We start from the raw sequence: 22,778 nt of genomic DNA, 5'->3' as shown, positions 1-22,778 counted from the left end.
ACTAGTTAGTTAAGTTAGTTTTAGTTGGTTGGAAGTAGTTAGAGTTAGTTAGTGACAGTTAGAGTTAGTTATTACGGGTAATAATGCTTACTGTACAAGCAACCTCATGTATATGTATATGAATCAGTGCTTGCAGAATCAATAACAATTTCATTCATTGTGCCATTTTCTCTATTCTCACATTTCTTTTCAATACAAATTCATAGTTCTGGTAAAAGACAAAGTCTAGAGGGCAGCATTTCTATTAAAATTTGGCAAATACTTAACTAGTAAAAGAAGAGAGAATAATTTCACACCATTAGATGAAATCTCACACTATTAAAACCACTAATAATAGTTAATTGATGGCTATAAATTACAAAACTTGCTGGTCCTCTAACACTCCTCCTCATAAAAATACCAATAAACTCTTAAAAATTTATATTTCAGACAGATTAGTTTAAAAAAAATATCAATAAAGTTCTATAAGATAATAAACGTAGACAAATTAATTTAAATTAAGACTTTCTATCTTAATTATAGGAACTAATTTAAAATAAGATGTCTATTTACTATCTTAAAAAACTTTATTAATATTTTTTTAAAAAAACTAATATATCTAAAATATAAATCTTCATAAATTTATTTATCACTTTATTCTTATAAATATTTACAAAAAAAATTATATACAATATACATATATTATATTAATTTAGTAAGAATTTTCAATCATCATCAAAGAATACGAAGGAGCATCCATAATGAGGTAACTTAATTCTTAAACGAGTTAGATTCACTTTGTTGCTACATCTATGGGTCTATGTGGGGTCCACCAACGAGCAACAGCCAACGGGTAAAATACATTAAAAAATATAGTTAACTTTATTAATTTTTTTATAAAAAATATAAAAAAAAAAGAAATTACTTTTGATATATTTGTGTAAATTTTATAAATATTTGATTATATAGATTATAAAATGTAAAGGATTCACTGATTCAGCACTACACTCAGTACACTGTCTCGAGTTCTTTGGAATCTTAAGTAAAACCAGCTTTTGCTCATCGAATCTCCGCATTCAAGAGAATCTTTATCACCGTACATATATATATTGATCAGTGAATTTTAGCTTAAATATATCAGTTTTTAATTCTGTCCAAATAAATAGATTTTTTATTATTTTAATAAAATTTTTAAAATATGTGTTAAATAAATAAATTTTTAATATATTAAAAACATTAAAAAAATATTACTAAGACAAATTAATTATCTTAGACAAAGATATATAACTTTTAAAATATTAAAATTTTGTTAAAAATTAAAAATATTTGATTTAAAAATTTTTGAAAATTAATTGAAATATGTGTGAGAGAGAAAAATTTTAATTTAATTATATAAAAAACCATAAAATTTGGAAATATACTTCATCACGGAATAATGCGTTAAAAGATGACACTTTATTAATTTTAAATATTTATCATTTTAAATTTTAGTATATTGAAAATGCTTTTTAAGTTAAAAAACGACAATTATGCTTACGTCACGATAAATTATCTTATCTCGTCATGGGAGTTTATAGGACGCAAACTAAGGTGAGTCATCTTATATAAATATTCATAGTCATAAATTTTAAAAGCGGTTCAACTAGCTATCCTTCAAATATGGTACAATTTTCAGCCTTTTCTTACCGTAATTCAAACAAAATAAAACTAACACATCTAACAATTATAAATAGATTTAGTGTCTTTAAAAATTAAATTCATATTTAAAATTCAAATTAAATCAAACTAACATTTAAAATTTAAATCTTAAATTTCTGTTTTAAATTTAATATATTTAATATAATAATATTTTATAATTTAAATACACATCTAAAATTCAAATTACTCAAAATTTAAAATTTAACTTTTAAAATTCTAAAGGTTTTTTACTTTTTAGAATGGATTAACCCTGACGGGTGCAAAGAAATTATGATTAAGTTCTATTTAGTAGTGTGTTAATGATCGAAAGATGTTATTTTTGTTGCATGAGCTGGTTACACTGAAATTAAAAGAAATACATCTATTTGTTGGAATGAGAATAAAGATAAGAACTTGTACAAGTAATTAGCGTGGATGATTACGATTCAGGACGTGTACTTAATTAGTTTGAGTAAAGAAGCAAAAAGTAATCTAGAATTTATAAGAAAAGATGTAGCTGGTATAGTCATAAAAAATTGTGTTTTTATTTTTCAATTATAACACATCTAATAGTATGATATTATATACAAAATATTCTTAAAACACATCTAAAATGATAAAAATCTAGTTTTTAGATATAAACGTTTTCAAAATCGTTAAATTCTAGTTTTTAAATAAAAACGTACATAATACAATTAATCTTTTGATTTTTGATTCGATAAAATGTATCTAATATTTATTATTTAAATTATTGGTTTGGATTTTTTCGTTACTTTTCAATGATAACACATATAATAGTATGATATTATATACAAAATATTTTAAAACACATCTAAAATCGTAAAAATCTCTTAGATGTGTTATAATAACACAATTTTAAATTAATTGTTGATTATAATAATTTTGAAAACTAATAAATATCTAAAAAAAATTCAACTAATAATTTAAATGATAAATATTATATTCATTTGATCGAATAAAAAATTAAAAGATTAATTGTATTATTAACGTTTAAATTTAAATATTTAAAGTTAGCCTGATTTTGGATGCGTTTTAAAAATATTTTGAATAAAATATCATACTATCATGTGTTATAATTGATAAATAACAACAGAATTTTTATGACCATATCAATTACATCTTCTCTCTTAAATTTCAGATTTTTTTTGCTTCTTTGCTCAAATTACTTACATAGAAAGTACTTTATTTGCAACAATTTTATTAATAAAATTAAATAAGATCAACCTTGTTCCAATTAAATCAGCAGAGTGTTTTTATGTTTAAATTAAAATATAATTAAAAATGTTGAACATGATATTTCTTAACAAATTACATAAACACATGTGTGGAAAATAATGATACCTTTCACCAATGCAAAATGAGAGAGTGCTTCAGCTGGAAGGTGGTGATAGTCTTCACCAATGAAGACGAGATGGAGAATTCAGCTGGCAGCGTCCTTTTTGGTTTGGGATTCACTAATGCGTGTGAATGTCCCGTAAAATAAGAAATTTAAAAAACTGTTACGTAAAGTTACGAAAGTAAAGCAAAGTCACCGTAACCACCAATGAAGTAGGTGTGTTTTAAAATTTAAATTTAAATTAAAATTTAATTATAGATATGTATCTACAAAATAGAAACATATTACACTAAAAAAATAATTAAATATTATTTAAATCTGATTAAAGGCTGATTAAAGACTGATTAATATTGTACAAAAAATAGTTAACATATATCTTAAATACATATTAAAATTTTTATTAGTAAAATTTTTTAAATTTTTATTTTAATAAATGTAAATGTATACAAATGTATTAGCAAGATTTAAATCTATATATGTTTAAATGACATAATTTCTTTATATTCATCTAAAAAATCATAAGTTTGAGTTTTCCTATTTTTAGTTAAAAACAAATTTTAATATATATTCTGAAAATAATTGTTAGTTAAACCCATTTAAAATTTATTTCAGCATGCAGGAAATGGACCTACCCTACTATTGTACATGAAAGAAGTTAAATTAAAGTATGGTATCATAAGGAAGATGCTAGAGCCTACAATAAATAAGTGATAGTACCTGTGACTTGTGATGTGAGTGGTTAGCGATGAACAACTTAATAATAAAGTAATGTGCCAAAGCCAAAGAGAAATTATTTACAACTAACTTTTTATATGTCATAATTCAACACTCAATTATTACTGCTATAATAATATTTCTTTCAACATTTAAGTTCCTATTTTATGCTTTTAAATTAAACAATTTAAACTAGAAGTGTCATTAATGAAATGGGAAGTTATCGCAAATTTAAATATACTTTCGCTCTCATACATTTTTTTTAATAATTTAATATGAATAATTTTTGAATTAAAAAATCTAAGAATTCTAACATATTAAAAATAATAGATATATTATTTGATGAATTTTAGTATATGACTATACTACGGTAGTTATATTTAATTATACAAGTATTGTTAAAATTAAGGTCATATTTTTTTATATTTTAATTATATTTTTTTTAAGTAATACTTTTTTAAAAAATGTTGTTTAATAATAAAAAATTATTATTTTAATTTTAACTACACTTTTAAAAATACTATAATCGTGATGATAATTATTATAAATATAATCATACTAAAATGACCCATATTATTTTTTAATATATATAGTGTGGGACACTCTATTATAATTTCTAGGAGTGATGTTACATCAAAAAGATATTAATTTAGAAGCTATGTCTGCAGTGTGTTTTATATGAATTCATGCATAAGATTGTTACTCTTGTTGGAGGGTACAATAGTTTTTCAGGCTTCAATTCAATCTATATATATATTCCCAGCCATGATTTCTGGCTTTTTTATATGAATTCTTGATGAGTGATGGTGATGGTGATGTTCATGATGAGGATGGTGATGTGGTTTCGAGGAGGAATATTGAAAAAATAAAATATTTTAGCTAATAGTTAATTATAAAAAAAATTAATAAAATGGTAAAATTAATTTCATTTTAAATATTAGAAATAAAATAAATCTAATTAATATTTAAAATATTTAAAAAATATTAAAAACAAAAATATACTTTTATCGATTTCAAAATCAACTAATTGCAAAGAAAAGTCTTCATCATGTATTTTTTAAATGCATTATTTAATGTATACTCTATTTATAATTACTTAATTTATTTATAATACTATTTAATTTAAAAAATAAAAATTATAAATATTTATAAAAATTGGAAATTAGAATAGCAAGATAATTAGTCATGGTTGTAAGGAATGGATATTATTAAAAACAAAAAGAAAAATATGAAATAATACATTAACACATATTAATATAGTTTAATATATAGGAATATACAAATAAATCTTTATTTATACACTCTTAAGTACAGCTCACTATTCACAAATATTGCATGATTACAGTGTTATATTATTATTACCAATCACACAGGGTTCCTTTCAATTTCACACACTTTTTTTTTTCTTTTCTTTCCAAATTGAGAAACCCTTCCTTTTAAGGCACCAACATTTCTAGGTTTTAAATGACACCACTTACATTTTCCTTGCTTTCTAGTTAAGTTTTGTCTAAAGTCTAAACTATATGTATACTTTTTTTTAAGATAATTTAATAAACAATTTATAATTGTTTTTACTTCAAGATTTTTTTATTTTATTATTAGATAATAAATTATATGATTTAATTTTGATATATAATAAAAATATTACTTTTATCCAAAGTATAATTAAACAAATAAGTCATACTGTTAATACAATTGTTTTTTATAAAAAAATATTTTTAATATTTTTATTAGAATAAACCTTATTTTTTACCTTCTCCAAATTAATCAAAATGGAAGATATTTTGATCTCTTCATTCAAGTATTTTGAGTTCAGTGTGAATATTATTTTCATACAAATATATATACCACTTGATATGGTTACGATATTTTGTAGATATTATATATATTGATTTTGATATGTATATAAAAAAAATTACTAAAAATTATAAAGATTTTGATGTATATAACAAATTACTACAAATTATAACGTAATGTAAGAGTTTATTGCGTTTACAAAAGAAAACGACCCCTAATAAGGCTAATTTTTTTTTTTGTTTCCATCACTTCCTTTGGCGAAATTATTCTTTCTTTTGTTTCTTAATATTCCAACTTTGTTATCAATTTTTTTTTCCATATAAATTCTAGCACCATTTCTGACCCACACAAAGTTCATACCTAAACACCTTGAATTGTCTGTGGATCATTGCAATGCCATTCAACTTTGGCTGCTTTTTTTTTTTTTTTTGGTCAAAAGGCAACGATTATAATGATTAAAAATTAATAAATATATGTTTAATTAATCATTTAAATAAATTATACCAGGGGAAAATAAGTTAATTATGCCTTTTTTATTTTTAGATATTAAAAATTATTTATCAATTAGCATGTGCTCACGGACTATCCATGACTGGTTATAATTCGAATTGGATTAATAAAAATATAAAATTGATCCAATCAATTCCATCTTATGTACCAAAAACAAATTCAATTTCAACTGAGTAGAAATATATGAAATTTATTGTAATATATACTTTTACTTATAATAAATTAATTTACTCTATATTATACACATGTTATTATTCATGTATATATATATTTTTTCATAGATATATCCATTATAACATTACATTATAACTCGGTTATTGCAACTACTACATTACAAAATCATTAAAACAAAGAAAATATCATTATTCACATTGTTAGCATAATCATAACTGATAAAAACGATAATGAGATATGTTTTGCCTATAAAATAATAAGGACATACAAAATAAAGATACAAAAAAATATTTATTTTATTTATTTAGCTTTAATATTATTATTTCACGTATCAATTTAAATATCGAAAGACTTTGTATAATGAAGAATTCACTTTTTTTTATTCTTTTGCCATCGAAATATAACTCTTCTCATTTAAAAATAAAAAAAATTACTAGAAAATAAAACAAATTGTATTTAAATTGTCTAAACCAACTTACACAATAATAAGATTTAATTTATTTTTTTTTTAAGTTAGGAATGAAACTTAAACTTACAACTTTTAAATGAGTATGTAGAGACTATATTATTTAAATTATAGCTCGTTAACTAATTTATATTTACTTTTATGTTATTTAACTATTTTACTTATACATATGTACTATTATTTTAGATGAACTTGATCTTATCTATACCACATTTGAGCTATACATTATCCAAATTAAATTGATTTTTAAAATAGAAGCACAAAAGGTAATATATATCTTTTTTGGTAGATTAACAACAAAAAAGAAAAGGTAATAATACTATGAAATACAACCAATTTTCTCGTTTAATAAACAAAGATCTTATTATTTAATATAATTTAGTTCACAAACTTCTAATATACCCTACTTCTTAATTATTATTTTTACATTTGCTCAATTGACTTATGTTATCATTATTTTATAGTAATTTAAAATTTAAATTTAGATGATCTTTATCTCATCTATTTTATGTTATTAGGGATAAAAATGATATAATCTAAATAAGGGTGGAAATAAATTATAACATGTCAAACTTCATCTTAATAAGATAGGCTTTCAATAAAATTTATTATCCTGAGCCAAGTTTTTAATTTGATATAGATTATTTATCAAGTATTAAGTTTGGCTTTAGTTTGACCTAATATCTACTAAAAATTTTGTTATTTTTAAAAAATAATAAAATAACTAAATAATAAAATAAAATAAAAATATTAAATACAGTATAAAATAAAAATATATATAATTAAAAAAGGTTGCGGGTTCGAGTCTCCTATCTTTAGTAAAAAAAAAAATAATAAATACAATAAAAATTAATAATTAAAAAATATTAATATATAAAAATCTTTAAATATAATAAAAGATATAAAATTAAAAATTTATTATTATACTTTTTAGTATAATAAAATTATATATTTATATATTTTTAAAAACTTAGACTGATTGATTAAATAATCTATTTTATAAGTTTAAATTTTGCTTATTAAAAATTTTAAACATTTTAAATAATTTGAACCTGAGTTTATGATAAGAATTTAATTGGGATTTAAGGGTTTAATACATTCAAAGTAATAAAATCCTAATGGAAGGGGATAAGAAAAGAATGACATCAAGAAGAGGAATTTATTGGCATAAAGAGACACTTGTTCTTAGCAACCTAGGTCACCGGAAAGGATTTCCTACTAGACCTTCAAAGAACCTGTCCTTGACAACCTAGATCAGAGGGATGAAAATTGAATCACTCAATTTTCTCCATGCAACAAGCAAAGCAAATCACTCACCTCACTTAATCACACTAAAAAACATGCATAAAGCACTAAGGAAATTTTATTCATCAAAGTTATGTAAATTGTCTCACCAGAAGGTGCTTAAATAGGCACCTAACAAACTAAAAGATAAGATAAGATAACTTAATTTAAATCAGATTTGATCTTATTGGATTAGATCAGATTTGATTTAAATTTTAAAATCCTAAAGATATGATAACTAATTTAAATCAGATTTGATCTTATTGGATTAGATCAGATTTGATTTAAATTTTAAAATCCTAAAAATACTACTAAACAAATTATAACTAAATTAAATCTTCTAACAAACTCTAACAGAAAAATAAATTAAAATAAAAGCCTAATAAATTCGAAATAAATAATAAATTATGCCTCCTATTGAATTTGAAAAGTATTATTGGGCTTCTTATTGTCCTGACTTAGCCTATTGTGCCTTATGAGTTGTCGCCCTTTCAGCATTACTGTTTTTGAGACGAACTCTTGGTTTTCTAGATGTCCAAGTCTGGCATGGTCTGATTCTTCTAGTATTCAGATATTTGAATGTGACGAAATTACCATTCTATTCCTTAACTCTAAAATGACAAAAATGCCTTCCTGACCACGTATTAGTTTATTTTTTATCTAGTCAAGCTATACATTTTTCAAGCAGAAGCACAAAATATATTCCTTTCAAAAAATACTATATATAAAAATTTTGGCACATTAAACACAAAAAGTAATAATTTTTTTATTTAGGTTTGATTTGTAAAAATTTTAAAAAAGGTGTTTATATTTTTTAAAAGCATAAATTTTTTATTTTGTATCTAATAAATCTCATATTTATAACATTTTAAAAGATAAAGATGCTTTTGAAAAAAAATTTAAAATGGAACTTTTAAAATATGTTTTGTGCTTATTAAAGTAAAAGAATCTAATATAATCTTATACATTCATTAATATCTAAATATAACTTTTAATATTAATATTTATTATAATATTTTAAAATTTAAAAATTATTTTATTAAATATATTTATTATTATTTGTATTTATTAAAGTCATTTTTAATTTAATTTATTCAATATAAATACTATAATTTTTAAAAAAATTATCTTTTAAAAACTAAATTTTATAAATTATTTTAAAAAAATAAAAATTCTATCGAATTCAACTAAGTCAAAATGGTTAATTTTAAAAAATAAAAATTTTACCAAATCAAATTAAGTCAAAGTCAACAAAGATTTTTTTTTTAATCTAAGTTTGTTCACAAATTTGAAATTTCTAATACCCTTGTACCCTACTTAATTAATTGGTCTTTTAAACAATATTATTCAGCTTTCACACTTTCTGCAATCCCATGTTCTGACTTCTGAGAGAACCACCTCGGAATCACAAAAAAAAAATGTCTTTCAATTCGATTCTGTGGTGTCATCCAAAACTGATTCTTCTCACTGTTTTGTTACTGTTTGGTTCTTCTCTCTGCACTTCTGCAAGTGAAGGTGAACTTGTTGGAACAACGGTTTCTGGTGGCAACTTCTTCACCGTTTCCAGCTTCAGCTACCCTGAGACGACTATCAAGCCCTTTGATTTGCGCTATATCCGAGGTTTATGAATCAATTGGCATTGACCCTTTTGTTCATATGCTATGAATTGTTCTGTTTTTGTTGCTCATGAAGCTTTTTGATGGGTCAAAATTGGTTTTTTGAACTATACTTTCACTTTGTGTAATAAAAAGCTTCTCTTTTATGCTATATGAATTTCTGTGGTGGTTGTGTTGTTTCTCCTTAAGAAGCATTGTTCCAGTGTGAATTTTGATGTGTCAAAATTGGATTTTTAACTATACTTTGATACTTTCGCTCTGTGTGACAAAAGTTTCTCTTTTATGCTATGAATTTCTGTGTTGTTGTTGTTGTTGCTCATGAAGTGTTTGCTAGTGTAAATTATGATGTGTCAAAATTGGATTTTTGAAGTATACTTTGAATTTGTGTGATAGTATTTTCTCTTTAAGTTCATCTTTCTTTTCTGTTGATGTTTTATAGTGGTATATAGTTCCTAGTCTTCAAATTGTTGTTGGTTTTGAACTCTGAGGAATTGGGTAGTTGTTTAATTATGCAATTTTCATGTTTGATCTTTCTATGACAAGGGTTTAAGGTCAAAGTTAAACCCTTTTGATCATATGAGTGTTTTGGTTTTCTGTTAACTTTTGTGTAAGTTGACATTGAAGAAGTAGATGAATATGTTGATGGCAATAGCCTATCATTGTGGGGCCATTGAGTTAATTTTTGCCTTGATGACTTGTTGATATAGTTCTGATTGTAAGTTTGTGATAGTTGATTTGTGATCATTGTGCTGCCTCATTTTTGTGCCTCTTTCTCTTTACCTACCTACCATTGCTTAGTTATTCAAGAATCAAATGTATGTATGGATAGGTTTAAAACCACTGGCACTTCTTATAATGTTGTGTTTATATCTAACTTCTGTAACATTTTTCCTGTCTAATGTTTTAGTGATTCAATTTGGTATAAGATACTAAGCACTGTTAGTTTGGAGGAATAAAATCTTTGTTAGACTTATCGATGATCTTACTGACTTGTCTCTTGATGGTTTCTTATGTTGCAGTTGATATACCGCCATCGTTTTCTGCTGTGTCCATAGCATTGAATTCAGATGTAGATCTTGTAAGTATATCTGTAACTTTTTTCTTTTTTTTTTTAATGTTTTACATAGGAGCACCTTAGAACACTAGCATTGGTATTCAGTGTTGGTGGATCTTGCTGGGGAGCCATTTCTTTTAGATTAAATTAATGTCATTTGCTTCTATTTTGACATTGATTTTAGTCTTATTCTGCCTCATATGGCATGATCCGGAGATGCTAATGGTTTAGTTCTGATGAAACTCAGATGTTCTTAATTATTTTTTCAGGATCTTTCAAGGGTCGATCGAATTCCAAAAAGCTCACTGCCAATAATATGTTTCAGAGATGGCAGCCCTCCTCTGCCAGATGCCTTAAACACAACTCTGAAAGATTCAGTTGTCTCAGGTAGAAGCCCGTACCGAAACATATTCTAATAAATCTGTTTTCTAAGGTTAAAGTTTGAGTATATAAGTTCTATCTTAAATTTCTTTGAGAGATGTTTTTCAAATTGTTAGAAGATTTTCTATCCTACATTATGATCAGCAGCAATTGTTCAGCATCTTGTTCTCCGTATTCTTGACCACGAAAAAAGATCAAGTACTCTTTCTGCCTGTAAAATAATTAGTTCCACGTTATAATTACTTCTTGTTTTTGTTGTTTCTTCAGGAATAAATGATCTTGATGTGGAGCAGTGTTTTCCTATGCAGAAGAATATCACTATGAGATTGACAAATGAACAGGTATTGTCATTCATTTCTTTATTCTCTTATGTTGGTATTATACCTTCAAGCTCGGTGTTTTCTTTCCTGCATCCTATAAAGCTCACAAGTGATTTTACTTATTGCTGTATAGACCGTAAACACGAATTATTGTTTAGATATCTGCAGGCGCTTGGTACATTGGTCTATTCAATGGCATTGGAGCGACAAGAACACAATCAAAGATGGTACAGTTTATTATCCAAATATTACTTTTATCATGAAGAACTCTGAATATTTCAAGTATACCTTGTTACTTGCTGCAATATTTCTTTTCCTTTCGGTTCTGCCTTGTTGAGTTGAATTTAGTTGTCATCTTTAGTCAAATAAGAATTATGTCAAATTGTCAATACATACTTCCTAACTCCTCTATGCTTGACTCATTCTATTCCTATCAAAGTACCAATCCACTGGCTGCATATGTATGAATAATATTACTTCTTTGTCTTTGCAGATTAACCGAGGCTCATCATACTCCTTCATTGCTAATATAAGTGTGGAAGCATGCACGAATTCGATGATGAAGGGGGTGTTCTGTAACAGTACAGTCTATCCACTTTCATGCACATCGTCCAATGTCTTTAAATATTATGATTTGGATGCTACAGAGGTGAAGAAGCCGATGATGGAAAATGCTCTGACCTGCAAAAATAACTTCGAAACTTCGTGTGTTCAGGAAGGCGTACCACAGTTCTATTCCTTGGATATAACAAATATGGCAGAAGAATTGACCATTACAGCAGCAAATGTCAAATTCAACTCTACATCTTCAAATAGCACTTCTAGTGCAGATGATTTTAAGTTAATGTGTTATGCTCGCCATGGTGCAATTCCTTCAGAGACTTCGCATGATTATTCCAGTGATTTGAGTAAATCCCCTCTTGTTATTCGTGCTCCACAGATTGGTCGTCTATACATTAGTATATTACCGGTTAATCTGGCAAAAACGTTAGATGGAACTCAGGATGGCAATGCCAAAGTTTGCTATTCAATGGAAACACAAGTGGTTCAGTGCCCTCTTGGTAAAGCTGGACCGAATTGCACAATGGATAGCTATACACTTCAGGTAGTATTAATTGCAAGATGTTACTCTTGATATAATTCCTTTTTTCTTGTCCCTTTTAAGTATTTCTTTTTCTTTTTTCCAAGAAATTAAAGATTATTTCCAAATCATGTCAGAAGAATACAATGAAGCTAAACAGTTGAAGTTTTTCAAATATTTAATTCAAGAACATCTTGCAACAGAATCAGTTCTATATCTTAAAGCTTGAATATATTTTCTTGCGTGAATAGTTTATTGAAAAAATAATAATGGTTGTCTGCAGACAGTCCTAAGTAGAATTCCAATGCCGTTCGAATCATATTATTTACCAGTTGGTGAGGTAGAAATGGCAGAGTCGGCAAATTTTCCTCTTGAGCCACTTTCAAACAACACAATGAACCAAGGAGAAACTGATAACATTTGGACTTACTTTATTTTGGACATTCCTCGTGGTGCAGCTGGACGAAATATTCATGTACGGCTATCCTCAGATGTGAAGATTAATTATGAATTTTATGCTCGATTTGGTGGATTACCTTCTCTTGAGAGTTGGGACTATTATTATGCTAACAAGACAAGGAAGAGCGACGAATCGGCGTTTTTCATGCTATATAGTTCAAAAGATGACAATGTTGATTTTTACATTATTTATGCTAGAGAAGGAACATGGGGTTTTGGTTTAAGACATCTTAATGCAAGCGGCAATTCTTTGAAAGCACAAACTGCCATGTCTATTTCACTTGAAGGATGCCCGAAACATTGCTCGTCTCATGGTGACTGTAGATATTCTTTTGATGCTAGCGGATTGACATCGTATAGGTATACGTTAGACCCTTTCTATTTATCTAATTTATCATCCCTATTTACCTCTCATTTGTTTTGCTAAATTTTGTGTAAAGAATCAGATGCTAAGTTTCATAGTTTATTGGATTGAGTGTTTTGTTCTGGTTTCCAATTTCCTTGATACTTTTCTTACAAATTGTTTTTACTTCTTGTCCTCAGCTTCTGCTCTTGTGATCGGAACCACGGGGGCTTTGACTGTAGCGTTGAAATTGTATCGCATAAAGGTAAATCATTCTAAGTGGTGCTTCTTGTAAGCGTATTAGTTCAAACCATGTAGTTAATAAACATATTTCTGGTCAATCATCTTTTTTGTTTACTTTTCTCTTCACCGAGATCGACATGAATGTTTATTTAACATACTATGTAAATGTATTTTTTATTCCTTGAGTAGTTTAGTTTGGAAACTTCATTCCAAATATATTAATCTAAAGCTTGAGAATGTTTTTCTTGCTTGTTTCCAATTCAGTTTGTTAAATATAAATTTCCTGTTATGTTTCAATTCAGTTTGTTATATATTTTTGCTCTTAAAACTTAGTTACTAAAATTTTTGCAGGGCACATAGTGCAATCGATTTTTCTCATTGCATCGAATGCAGCAGCAATGCTTCCTGCCTATTGGGCCCTTCGGCAGAAGGTGGTTCTTTATTCTTTACTTTATTTAAACTAACGGAGACACAGCTTTGATTCACCATTAGTACTCGTATTGTTGAATGAGAGAGCATTTCATCCAAATTTTCGACGAATAAAGTGACTTATTGTATGGACGATGATGGGACCCTTTATGCAGGCATACGCAGAATGGATTTTGTTCACTTCGAGTGGAATTTCGAGTGCGATTTATCATGCATGTGATGTAGGCACTTGGTGTCCCTTGACCTATAATGTTCTTCAGGTTACTGCTCTGCCTTCATTCTCTCTTTTCCTCATTTTCTTAAATTTTTTAGTTTTGTTTTCAGACCATGAAAGTAAAAGATGTTATTAGATTGGATTGACAAACATAACATTTAAGTCTCCTGTGTAATCGTTTCGAGCTTCAATAATCCTATACAATCTGACATCTGAGTTTCTGATAGGATTTGTGTTCCTTATTGGATGAATTATGCTGTCTGGGCTTAAATTTCGCTGTTTTAAACATTGTTATTTCAGTTCATGGACTTTTGGCTTTCTTTCATGGCCGTGGTTAGCACTTTCGTGTACTTAGCCTCGATCAATGAAACACATAAGAGGGCAATCCACACAGCTGTTGCTATCTTTACTGCACTCATGGCTGCAACCAAGGCAACCAGGTACTCTCAATGTTGACGAAAACAACTTCGACTTTGACGCGTGCATGCATTTGCTGATCGAAGCTTTTAAGCTCTTTAGTTTGTTCATGTTTATCTTACATTGATTGTGATTTCGATTGCAACAGATCTTCGAATATTGTTCTTGTGTTTGTGCTTGGAGCTATTGGTCTTCTAATCGGTTGGTTGATAGAGGTCTCATCAAAGTATAGGTCCCTTTCATTTTCATTCAGATTCTCACCAAGTTTCCCTCAAAGGTGAGTACAAAACTACAAATACAAATACTAGTATTGAGTATAATACGATACGATACGATTCATGAATACAACCATTCTATGAAAATTTCTCACAAGGTTAAGATGTTTGAGGTAGCAGTAATTAATGCAGATATTCGCGAGTAAAAACGAAGTATTTGTGTATCGTAGATGGTAGATTTGTCTATTCGCATAATCGTTATTGAAAAACTGTAACAGTGAGGTTCTATTGCAGCTTGTTAACTATAAAGGATTGGCTCTATAAGCTTGTCATGTCGCTTTGGAGGCGGTTCCATTGGGGTTTTGCATTGGCCGGTTTCATCGCGTTAGCCATGGCAGCAACAAGCTGGGTACTTGAAACCAGTTCAACCTACTGGATATGGCATAGGTACTTATTTTCGACCTTCTTTTCGTCGTTGTTTCTCCGCCCTTCCTCAACTAACATTCGCGCTTTCAAACCGTTTTTGCAGCTTTTGGCATGTCACAATATACACATCATCTTTCTTCTTTCTTTGCTCAAAAGCAAGTAATGTGGATGCAGAGGAGGATCAGCTACCTACGACGGAAAACTATGCGCTTACTCGCCAAGACTCGTTTTCGAGAAGCGAGTCTTAAAATTTTGGTTGACACAAACATGATAGGGGAATTGGAATCAGAAATCAAAACTGAAGTGAACATTGAGGCAAAAAATGAGAGCAAGGTATCAACAACAGGTCATAGTCTCTTGTAAATTCTTTACCTTTTGTCATGAGAGTAAATGTTAGGATTTAAAATTCATGTATAAGGTTTATTGGAAAAATTGTACAGAGAACTAATCCTAGATATATATTTTTTAGTTTTGATTTTTACCCCTCATATGACACTTACCATTAGGAATTTAGAGTTTATATATATATTTTTTCATAGCAGTAAATATTTGAGGCTTAAGGCATGAGTGTGTATAGTGAAATATTCCCTTTCATATTGGAAGATACTTCTATTTAACATTTATGCTTAAGCATTCTCAATGAAAAACTCTCAAGGCAAACCAAATGTTGGGTCTTAAAATATACACTATGCTGCTATTATATTATTAGATTGCTTTGATTTCTAGCATTGAATTGTATTATTTTTAACCAACCCATTATGAAAGGAGTTCATTTTTATAAGCATTGATTGAGTAGATAACAATATAATATACAAAATACTGAATTAATGATAATAAATCCTATTCTTTGAAAAGTTGTTGGATGGTACTTAAGTATCAAAGTAGGTATGCTTAAAGTAACACGACCAAGTTGATAGAGACTTGTTTTCTTGTCCTATAAACAATTAAAAATAGAGTACAAGCATGCCATTGAGAAGAATGTTAATATGCTTTTTATATACTAGTTTTCATTGGTATTGTTACATAATTTAAGGGCAATTAAAAAGTGTTAGGAGAATAATATTTTTTTATCAATATTAATTAATATTTTGAATTAACACTTTATTTTTATACTAGGATTTACAATTTATAATTTAGTATAAAAATATTTTCGTTAACCAATTGTTAACAAAGATAAATTTTTATTAGTCATGTGGTATTGCTCTATTACTTATTATCTGAGAACTTTACAAAATTTAATTTTAACTATATTTTTCTTTTTTCTTTTTATCTTTCCACATATGCTTATTAATAATCCATGTTTAAGACCTGTGGTTGTAATTTCTCTCAACAAAAATATTTTTTATTCTAAGAATTTGAACTGAATAATTGAGAAAAGATGAATTTGTTTATCACTTGGCCAATTTTAGCTAGCCATTTTATCTTTATTTTATTTTGTTTTATTTTTTGAGAGATAAGATATGTTGAAATGACACTAATGACCTAACATTCAATGAAGTTTTTATCCAACTATGACACTAATGAAGCATATTTTAAGAACATAACAATAAAAATATTTTAAATTCTTAGTTTATTCAATGTATTAAATTTTTTAGCAAATTATTTCTTTTTATAATATTCTTAAGATGTGTTCCTAGGACATATGTTAGAAAGATCCAATAATTAATTAGTAAAAGTTAGGATTAACTAAATTGAACTGAATAATTAACTAACAATAACCCTATTAAGACTTAGCAAAACGAACAAGGTTAAACACTAAGTTGAATGAGATTTATTTTAAAATTTAGAGCTGGAACTTGGATGTACAAGTTGCTTACCAATGTTTCTTTCTTTATATCATTAGTGAGTAAGAGATGGTGGTATAAATGAAGGTGAAAACTCAGGTGTAGTCGGTTGATAGCTGAGAGTCGTTAAAAGAAAATTTAGTCAAATCAGTCAAATCATCTAACGACTCTCAGTTATCAACTTCACGTGAAGTTGACTTCACTTGAGTTTCCACCATAAATGAAAAACATGATAGATTGATAGCGTTCATTTTCTGCCACACAAATACAATGGAAATGTGATGATACAACCATGTTAGTCAATGCACCATGTACTTGGTGTTGGTACGAGCAAGTGGCCAATTTGTTTCTGAAGAATATAAATGCCATTAATGTAAGCCATTATTTATTTCTTCCTGATCCCATAGAAGATCAAGGAATTCATGGACAACTGGGAAGCATGTGTTTGGTTTGCGTTTTTTTTTTTAGTATTTTTTATTTTTTAGATTTTGTGAAAAAAATAAAAATAAAAATAAGAGGTGAAAACCGAAAATAAGATTGTATTATTTTTACTGATTTTACTTTTTTTTTTATAAAATCCAGAAAATAAAAAACATTAAAAATAAAAGTAGAAAATAAAAACGCAAACCAAACGCACCTAATGTTATGTATTCATGTTAGTTTTGTTTGTATTTTTATTTTCGATTTGTATTTTCGATATTTTATGAATAAAAAGGAAAAATCAATGAAAATAATAATTTTTTATTTTTTATAAAATAAAAAACATTAAAAAACTAGAAAATAAAAATGTAAATCAGAGGACTAATCTCTTGTAAAGATCAAGATATAGGTTAATTAAATGCTTCATTTTATGAAACTGTGAAAATAATAATTCTCACAATTTCTTGTTAATATACTCCATTATATTAGGATAGAAAAGGAACAATGATAGTACAACCAACACTACACTTAGACAAAGTGCTTGGAACTTGTTCTCTTCAGACAAGAAAATCTCACATGAGAATCTTAATGATGAAAAAAAAAAATGTTAGAAGAGTTCTATTTGACTTAGATATAATTATTTCCTATTTCTTTTATCTCTCACTTTAAAATGATAAATTCGTTCAATCAATATATATAAATTACATTGAAATATATTTGAGAAATAAAATTATATTAGCAAAATATTAGGGGCTAACTACTGCTAACATCTTTTTTTAATATGAGCCAATATTTTTTGTTAATATCTTATTTTTATATTATTAAAATTTAGAATTTAAAATTTAATCTTTAATATCAGAATTAGCTAAATATTAATAATAAATAATAAATTTTATTTATCATGTAGTATTGCTCATTGATATAAAGATCTATTTAATATTCGCAATGACAAATAAAAGGAACTTAGAAGAATTACAATAGACATATTTAATTGTAAATGGAATGATATCCTATGTGAAAATGCAATAATCAAATCTCCAACCAGCAATAGAAGCTAAGATAAAGAAATACATTTAATTCAAAATAATAATAGAAAAAACCCACCCCAAAAAAAAATAGTAATAATAATACACAATCAATCAAGGAAGGAGGCAACTTTTTGTCTGAGTGTGCTTCCTAGTTCCTATATACAGAAACAAAAATTCTTATGAACAGATTTGACAAAATATGAACTCTACCTACACATGTCACTGTGATCCAAAAGGGACTTTCCCAAAGATGCTGAAATTGCTTGATCATAACACAGAAGAATGGTTTTCCCCTCTGGTTATATGATTTGGCATTAACTTGCACTCTCTGATGCAAGTGCTTCATGTTGTTTCTGTTGCCTCATCATGCCTGAGATGAATATTTAGCATTCTCAGTCTCTTATTGAAGAGCTCCTCTGGGAAGTAGAAGAAAACGAGCGAAAATCTGAGGCTGATAGCTCCCTGTAATCCTTGCGGATAGTCCAAAGGATCTCGGCGCATCTCTTCATGTTAGGCCTGTTTTGTCTCCGAGGTGCCAAACACTGCAATGCTAGTTCAAGAATCTTTTCAAGTGCAAGTGTATTTGCTGCAGTTTGATCAAGTCTTGGATCCAAGACAGTGGTAGCTTCTCCATCCACAAATTTCTTCATAGCCTGCACTTATGGCAAACTAGTTAGCATTGAAGAAATAATTAATCAATCTCTCTGTCCAATAATAAGTACAAGTGACAAACTGACAAAAGTAACACATCTAAAAATTCATATATTTGTATATAAATTATGTTCATATGCAGTAATGTTTGGTTTTACCAATTTTGTTAATTTGACACTTATTATTGGATTAGCACAGAACTGATTGCTTTTTATGCAGTTTTGAACAATGATGAGAAGTTTTAAGAGAAAAGGATTCGGATAATCTTAAAGTGAGGAAGTGAAAGATTATTCATCCTGAAAAAATATGGTAGAATTCATGCAATTTATCAGATCGAAGAATTAATAAGCCATTACTTTCTTACTTTAGAAAAGATATCACTTTAGAAGATTCAAATGCAGAAAAGAAGAGGTGAATAAAGGATATAAGTATAAGTGTATAACACACCCATTTTGCAGTTATTCGCTCTCTGAGTTCGAATTTCGGTTCAATGGGACGTCTCCCTGTGGTGAGTTCAACAAGCAAAACACCAAATGAATACACATCACTCTTTTCAGTCAGTTGATATGTTTTCAGGTATTCAGGGTCCAAGTAGCCTGCTGTTCCTTTAACTTGGGTGGATACATGAGTCATGCCGGAGTCACTATCTGGTGCTTGTTTTGCAAAACCAAAATCTGCTACCTTAGCTCGAAAATTTTCGGTCAGCAGAATGTTGGAAGATTTAACGTCTCTATGAATGATAGGATGATCTGCATAAAACCTCTGTCATCAAGGACTAACCACAACGCAGTTTGCCAAGACTGAAAATGATTTGAATGGTGTCAAAACAATGTACCTATATACATATGAAGATAGGTGATGGCATGAGCTACATCAATTGCAATGTCTAGACGTGTAGGAAGGTCAAGAACTTTTCCATGAATGCCTGCAATGATCATCTCTAATCGAGTTAAATCCTAAATCTTAAATCCTAAACGCACAAAATAGCAAAAAAAAAAAAAATAATAATAATAATAATAAAAGGAGGCTAAATAAACGTACAATCCAAATGTTCTCTTAGGTTTCCATTTGGAACATGCTCCACAACAATAATTCTTTCATCCCCTTGCTCCAAATATCCATAGAACTTGACCAAGTTCAAATGTTCAACCCTTGATAGTGTTTGTATCTCACTCTGGAACTCTACACCCAAATGCTTCTCATATAGACTCTACAAAGCAATGCAATTAATCATTAACTGTCAGATGCTTACATGATCAGACATTAACCAAGCAGATGATTAGGCTATGAAAACAACATCTAAACAACCTTCTTTGCACGCTTTACTGCAACCACTGTTCCATCCAATAGTTTGGCCTTGTAGACAGTACCAAAACCACCTTGGCCAATCTTGAAAGAAGAGGAGAAGTTTCTTGTGGCTTTCTGGATTTCCTCCATGGTGAATTTTACAGTGCCAGGCTCTTTATTTGTGCTGATGTTGATGCCTCGATTCGAGCCGCGCCCTTTCTGACTACTAGCTCTCGAAACATCCGATGCAACTAAGAAACACATTGAACAGCTTATAATAATTCACTTGCTACACTCAAAATCCACAATGTTGATGATAATACAGAACTTACTAAACAAAAATTTAACCAAGCACTTCCTTGCAATCTTAACCACACATTCATGCAAAAAAAAAAAAAAAAGATTGGGATTGCAGAATCTATAATCTCTAAATACAGAAAAGCCCTGATTTTGAGAAATTGAACTTCAATAAATTCTCAGTCTCTTATCAAATTAAAATAGCTGAATCAAACTACCATTCTGAAGTCTTAACTGAAAGCAAGATTTTGCAGTGCAACAACAATTCCGACCATATCAATAATTTTTTTTGGTTATAAACTGTGATCACAAATTCAGAGTTATTATAATACAATTCTAACTGCAACCTGAAATTAAAATCGTGGAAACAAAAATCAGCACTAAAAATAAAAAATTTAACAAGTTTTCTTTGCCATTTTCTCAGCATCCAAACACTATCCACAGCAAAAAAAAAGGGGGAAATTTTCATCGCACCAGATCCAAAACAATACACTACCAATTTCCACCACCAAAAATATCAAATTTTTTGTTAAACAAAAAAGAAAATGAATTTTTCCAACACATTCAATGGCAGCAAAATTGAGTAAGAAAAAATCAAACCACTACCAGATGGAGCTTTGAACTCCTCAGAATCCCCGAAGCTCTTGGAGCTTCTGATGGTGGCTTCCGGCGGCGCGAAGCAGGCGGTGAAGATTCCGGCTACAGACCTAGCGGCGGAGGAGACCGAACTCCGGCCACCGGAGGCGGTGGAGGAAGAGGTTGACTTGGCGCTGACCTCGGAAGACGCGTATCCAGGAGAATATCCACCGCGTTCCGGCGTACTCCGGTAGTCGGAGCTGGAGTTCCGGCGACCTTTCATGGCCTGTGTTTGTTAGAGAGAGAAAATGGGCGCGCAGCTGAAGACTTTTAGAGAGAGAAAGTGAAAGAGAAAAATTTTAACGTAGCAACGACTTAGCGTCTTTTAGAATTTAAAAGGTAGTTGACGCTATCGTGCGCCGTGGAAAATTTTCTGCTTTTTATTTATAGCAATTTTGAATTATATATTTATTATATAGAAAATGTATAAATATAATAATTGAATAAATTTAATTATTACTTATTAGACATGGAAATTTTAATATAATGTATAGTTTATTTTTGTAATTATATTTAACATATATATATATATATATATTATAAAATCATTAAAAAAATATATAAGACTATAACTTTATTATTCGCGGTTGAGTCTATGCTTAGAAATGAAAGGGATATATCTCAAAACTTAAAGCTATCTTTTTCTTGATTGGGTGTGGTTGGAAGCATTGGAGAAGGAATGTGTTCCAAAAAATAATTTTACATAGATAGAGATATTTTTTATGTAAACTATTTAACACCTTATATTTAGAGAAATTTACAATAATTTTTTATAACTTTATTAAATGAATAAGTACTTATTTATAAGTCTGACTAATTTCATTGTGAATGTATTATTATGTATCTAAAATTAAAGTATGAATTGAATTTTGTTTGTGTTTGAGAAAATTTCAATTTTAAAAAGTCGGCAATGATTGAAAAGTCAAGAATATCAGAATAATTGAAAAGTAAAGTAAAGCAACTTTTCATGCATCAAATATATAAAGTGATGAACTATAAACCATAGAGATCAGACAAACCTTTGATGAGTGTCTATTTTGGTCTTTCAAGAATACAAAGAACAAAATATACTTTTTATAAATAAACCAAGTTAATAAGAAATTTCCATGCCGTGATGATAGAATTTTTTATGCATTTATTAAAACAATATGAACGATTAATGGTTTTTGCTAGTGTTCAACCCTCTCATTTTCTAGGTTGTTAACAAACAGTGCCGGCATTAAATATTAAAGAGTTTGAAGAATTTTAAATTAGACTTTGCGGATTTAAAAATGAACATATATTCTTCATTTCATTGTGCTAGTATTCAAAGTCAAAAACCTTAACTTGTTTTTAAAATGCAAAAAATTTGTAATTCTAGATAAGCATAAATTGCGTTCCTTTCAGTGTGATAATTAGTATATAAGTTGAATAATTTGATTGATTTCACACCTTATTTTTACATTGGTATAAACTTAAAAAAAATCAATGGAAATTGGAAGACGATAAAAGTAAAACAATATTAAATTAAAAATGACAT

At 28.1% G+C, this 22,778-nt stretch overlaps 2 protein-coding genes across 2 annotated transcripts; one reads left to right on the top strand and one right to left on the bottom strand.

The window, feature by feature from the left end:
* Positions 1-9,290: 9,290 nt before the first annotated feature.
* On the top strand, positions 9,291-15,840 carry LOC112726297 (uncharacterized). Its single transcript, XM_025775633.3, has 14 exons — positions 9,291-9,578; positions 10,594-10,652; positions 10,898-11,015; positions 11,277-11,350; positions 11,488-11,556; positions 11,823-12,434; positions 12,694-13,229; positions 13,413-13,477; positions 13,807-13,886; positions 14,040-14,144; positions 14,399-14,538; positions 14,664-14,792; positions 15,025-15,177; positions 15,260-15,840. The coding sequence occupies exons 1-14, from the start codon at positions 9,377-9,379 to the stop codon at positions 15,402-15,404; spliced, it is 2,487 nt and encodes an 828-aa protein (XP_025631418.1). The 5' UTR covers positions 9,291-9,376; the 3' UTR covers positions 15,405-15,840.
* A 2,483-nt stretch (positions 15,841-18,323) lies between these two features.
* LOC112726296 (calmodulin-binding receptor-like cytoplasmic kinase 2) lies at positions 18,324-21,626 on the bottom strand. The gene is made up of 6 exons (XM_025775632.3): positions 21,230-21,626; positions 20,348-20,577; positions 20,081-20,249; positions 19,875-19,964; positions 19,487-19,788; positions 18,324-19,041 (listed from the first exon to the last, which is right to left on the bottom strand). Exons 1-6 carry the CDS (start codon positions 21,480-21,482, stop codon positions 18,781-18,783), a joined length of 1,305 nt encoding a protein of 434 aa, XP_025631417.1. The 5' UTR covers positions 21,483-21,626; the 3' UTR covers positions 18,324-18,780.
* Positions 21,627-22,778: the final 1,152 nt, after the last annotated feature.

This window comes from Arachis hypogaea, chromosome 12 (assembly GCF_003086295.3).
Source record: "Arachis hypogaea cultivar Tifrunner chromosome 12, arahy.Tifrunner.gnm2.J5K5, whole genome shotgun sequence".
Classification (NCBI taxonomy): domain Eukaryota; kingdom Viridiplantae; phylum Streptophyta; class Magnoliopsida; order Fabales; family Fabaceae; genus Arachis; species Arachis hypogaea.
The sequence above is the reverse complement of the archived record's forward strand: the minus strand, read 5'-3'. Positions and strand labels throughout refer to the sequence as shown.

What these genes read in the sequence shown, in the direction of transcription:
- LOC112726297 (XM_025775633.3), top strand. Translation starts at nt 9,377, where the DNA reads ATGTCTTTCAATTCGATTCTGTGGTGTCATCCAAAACTGATTCTTCTC. An exon ending in GCTGCAACCAAGGCAACCAG is followed by an intron (nt 14,539 to 14,663) that starts GTACTCTCAATG and finishes CGATTGCAACAG; the next exon opens with ATCTTCGAATATTGTTCTTG. An exon ending in ACCTACTGGATATGGCATAG is followed by an intron (nt 15,178 to 15,259) that starts GTACTTATTTTC and finishes CCGTTTTTGCAG; the next exon opens with CTTTTGGCATGTCACAATAT.
- LOC112726296 (XM_025775632.3), bottom strand. Translation starts at nt 21,482, where the DNA reads ATGAAAGGTCGCCGGAACTCCAGCTCCGACTACCGGAGTACGCCGGAA. An exon ending in CCTAAGAGAACATTTGGATT is followed by an intron (nt 19,965 to 20,080) that starts GTACGTTTATTT and finishes TGATCATTGCAG; the next exon opens with GCATTCATGGAAAAGTTCTT. An exon ending in AGCGAATAACTGCAAAATGG is followed by an intron (nt 19,042 to 19,486) that starts GTGTGTTATACA and finishes CCATAAGTGCAG; the next exon opens with GCTATGAAGAAATTTGTGGA.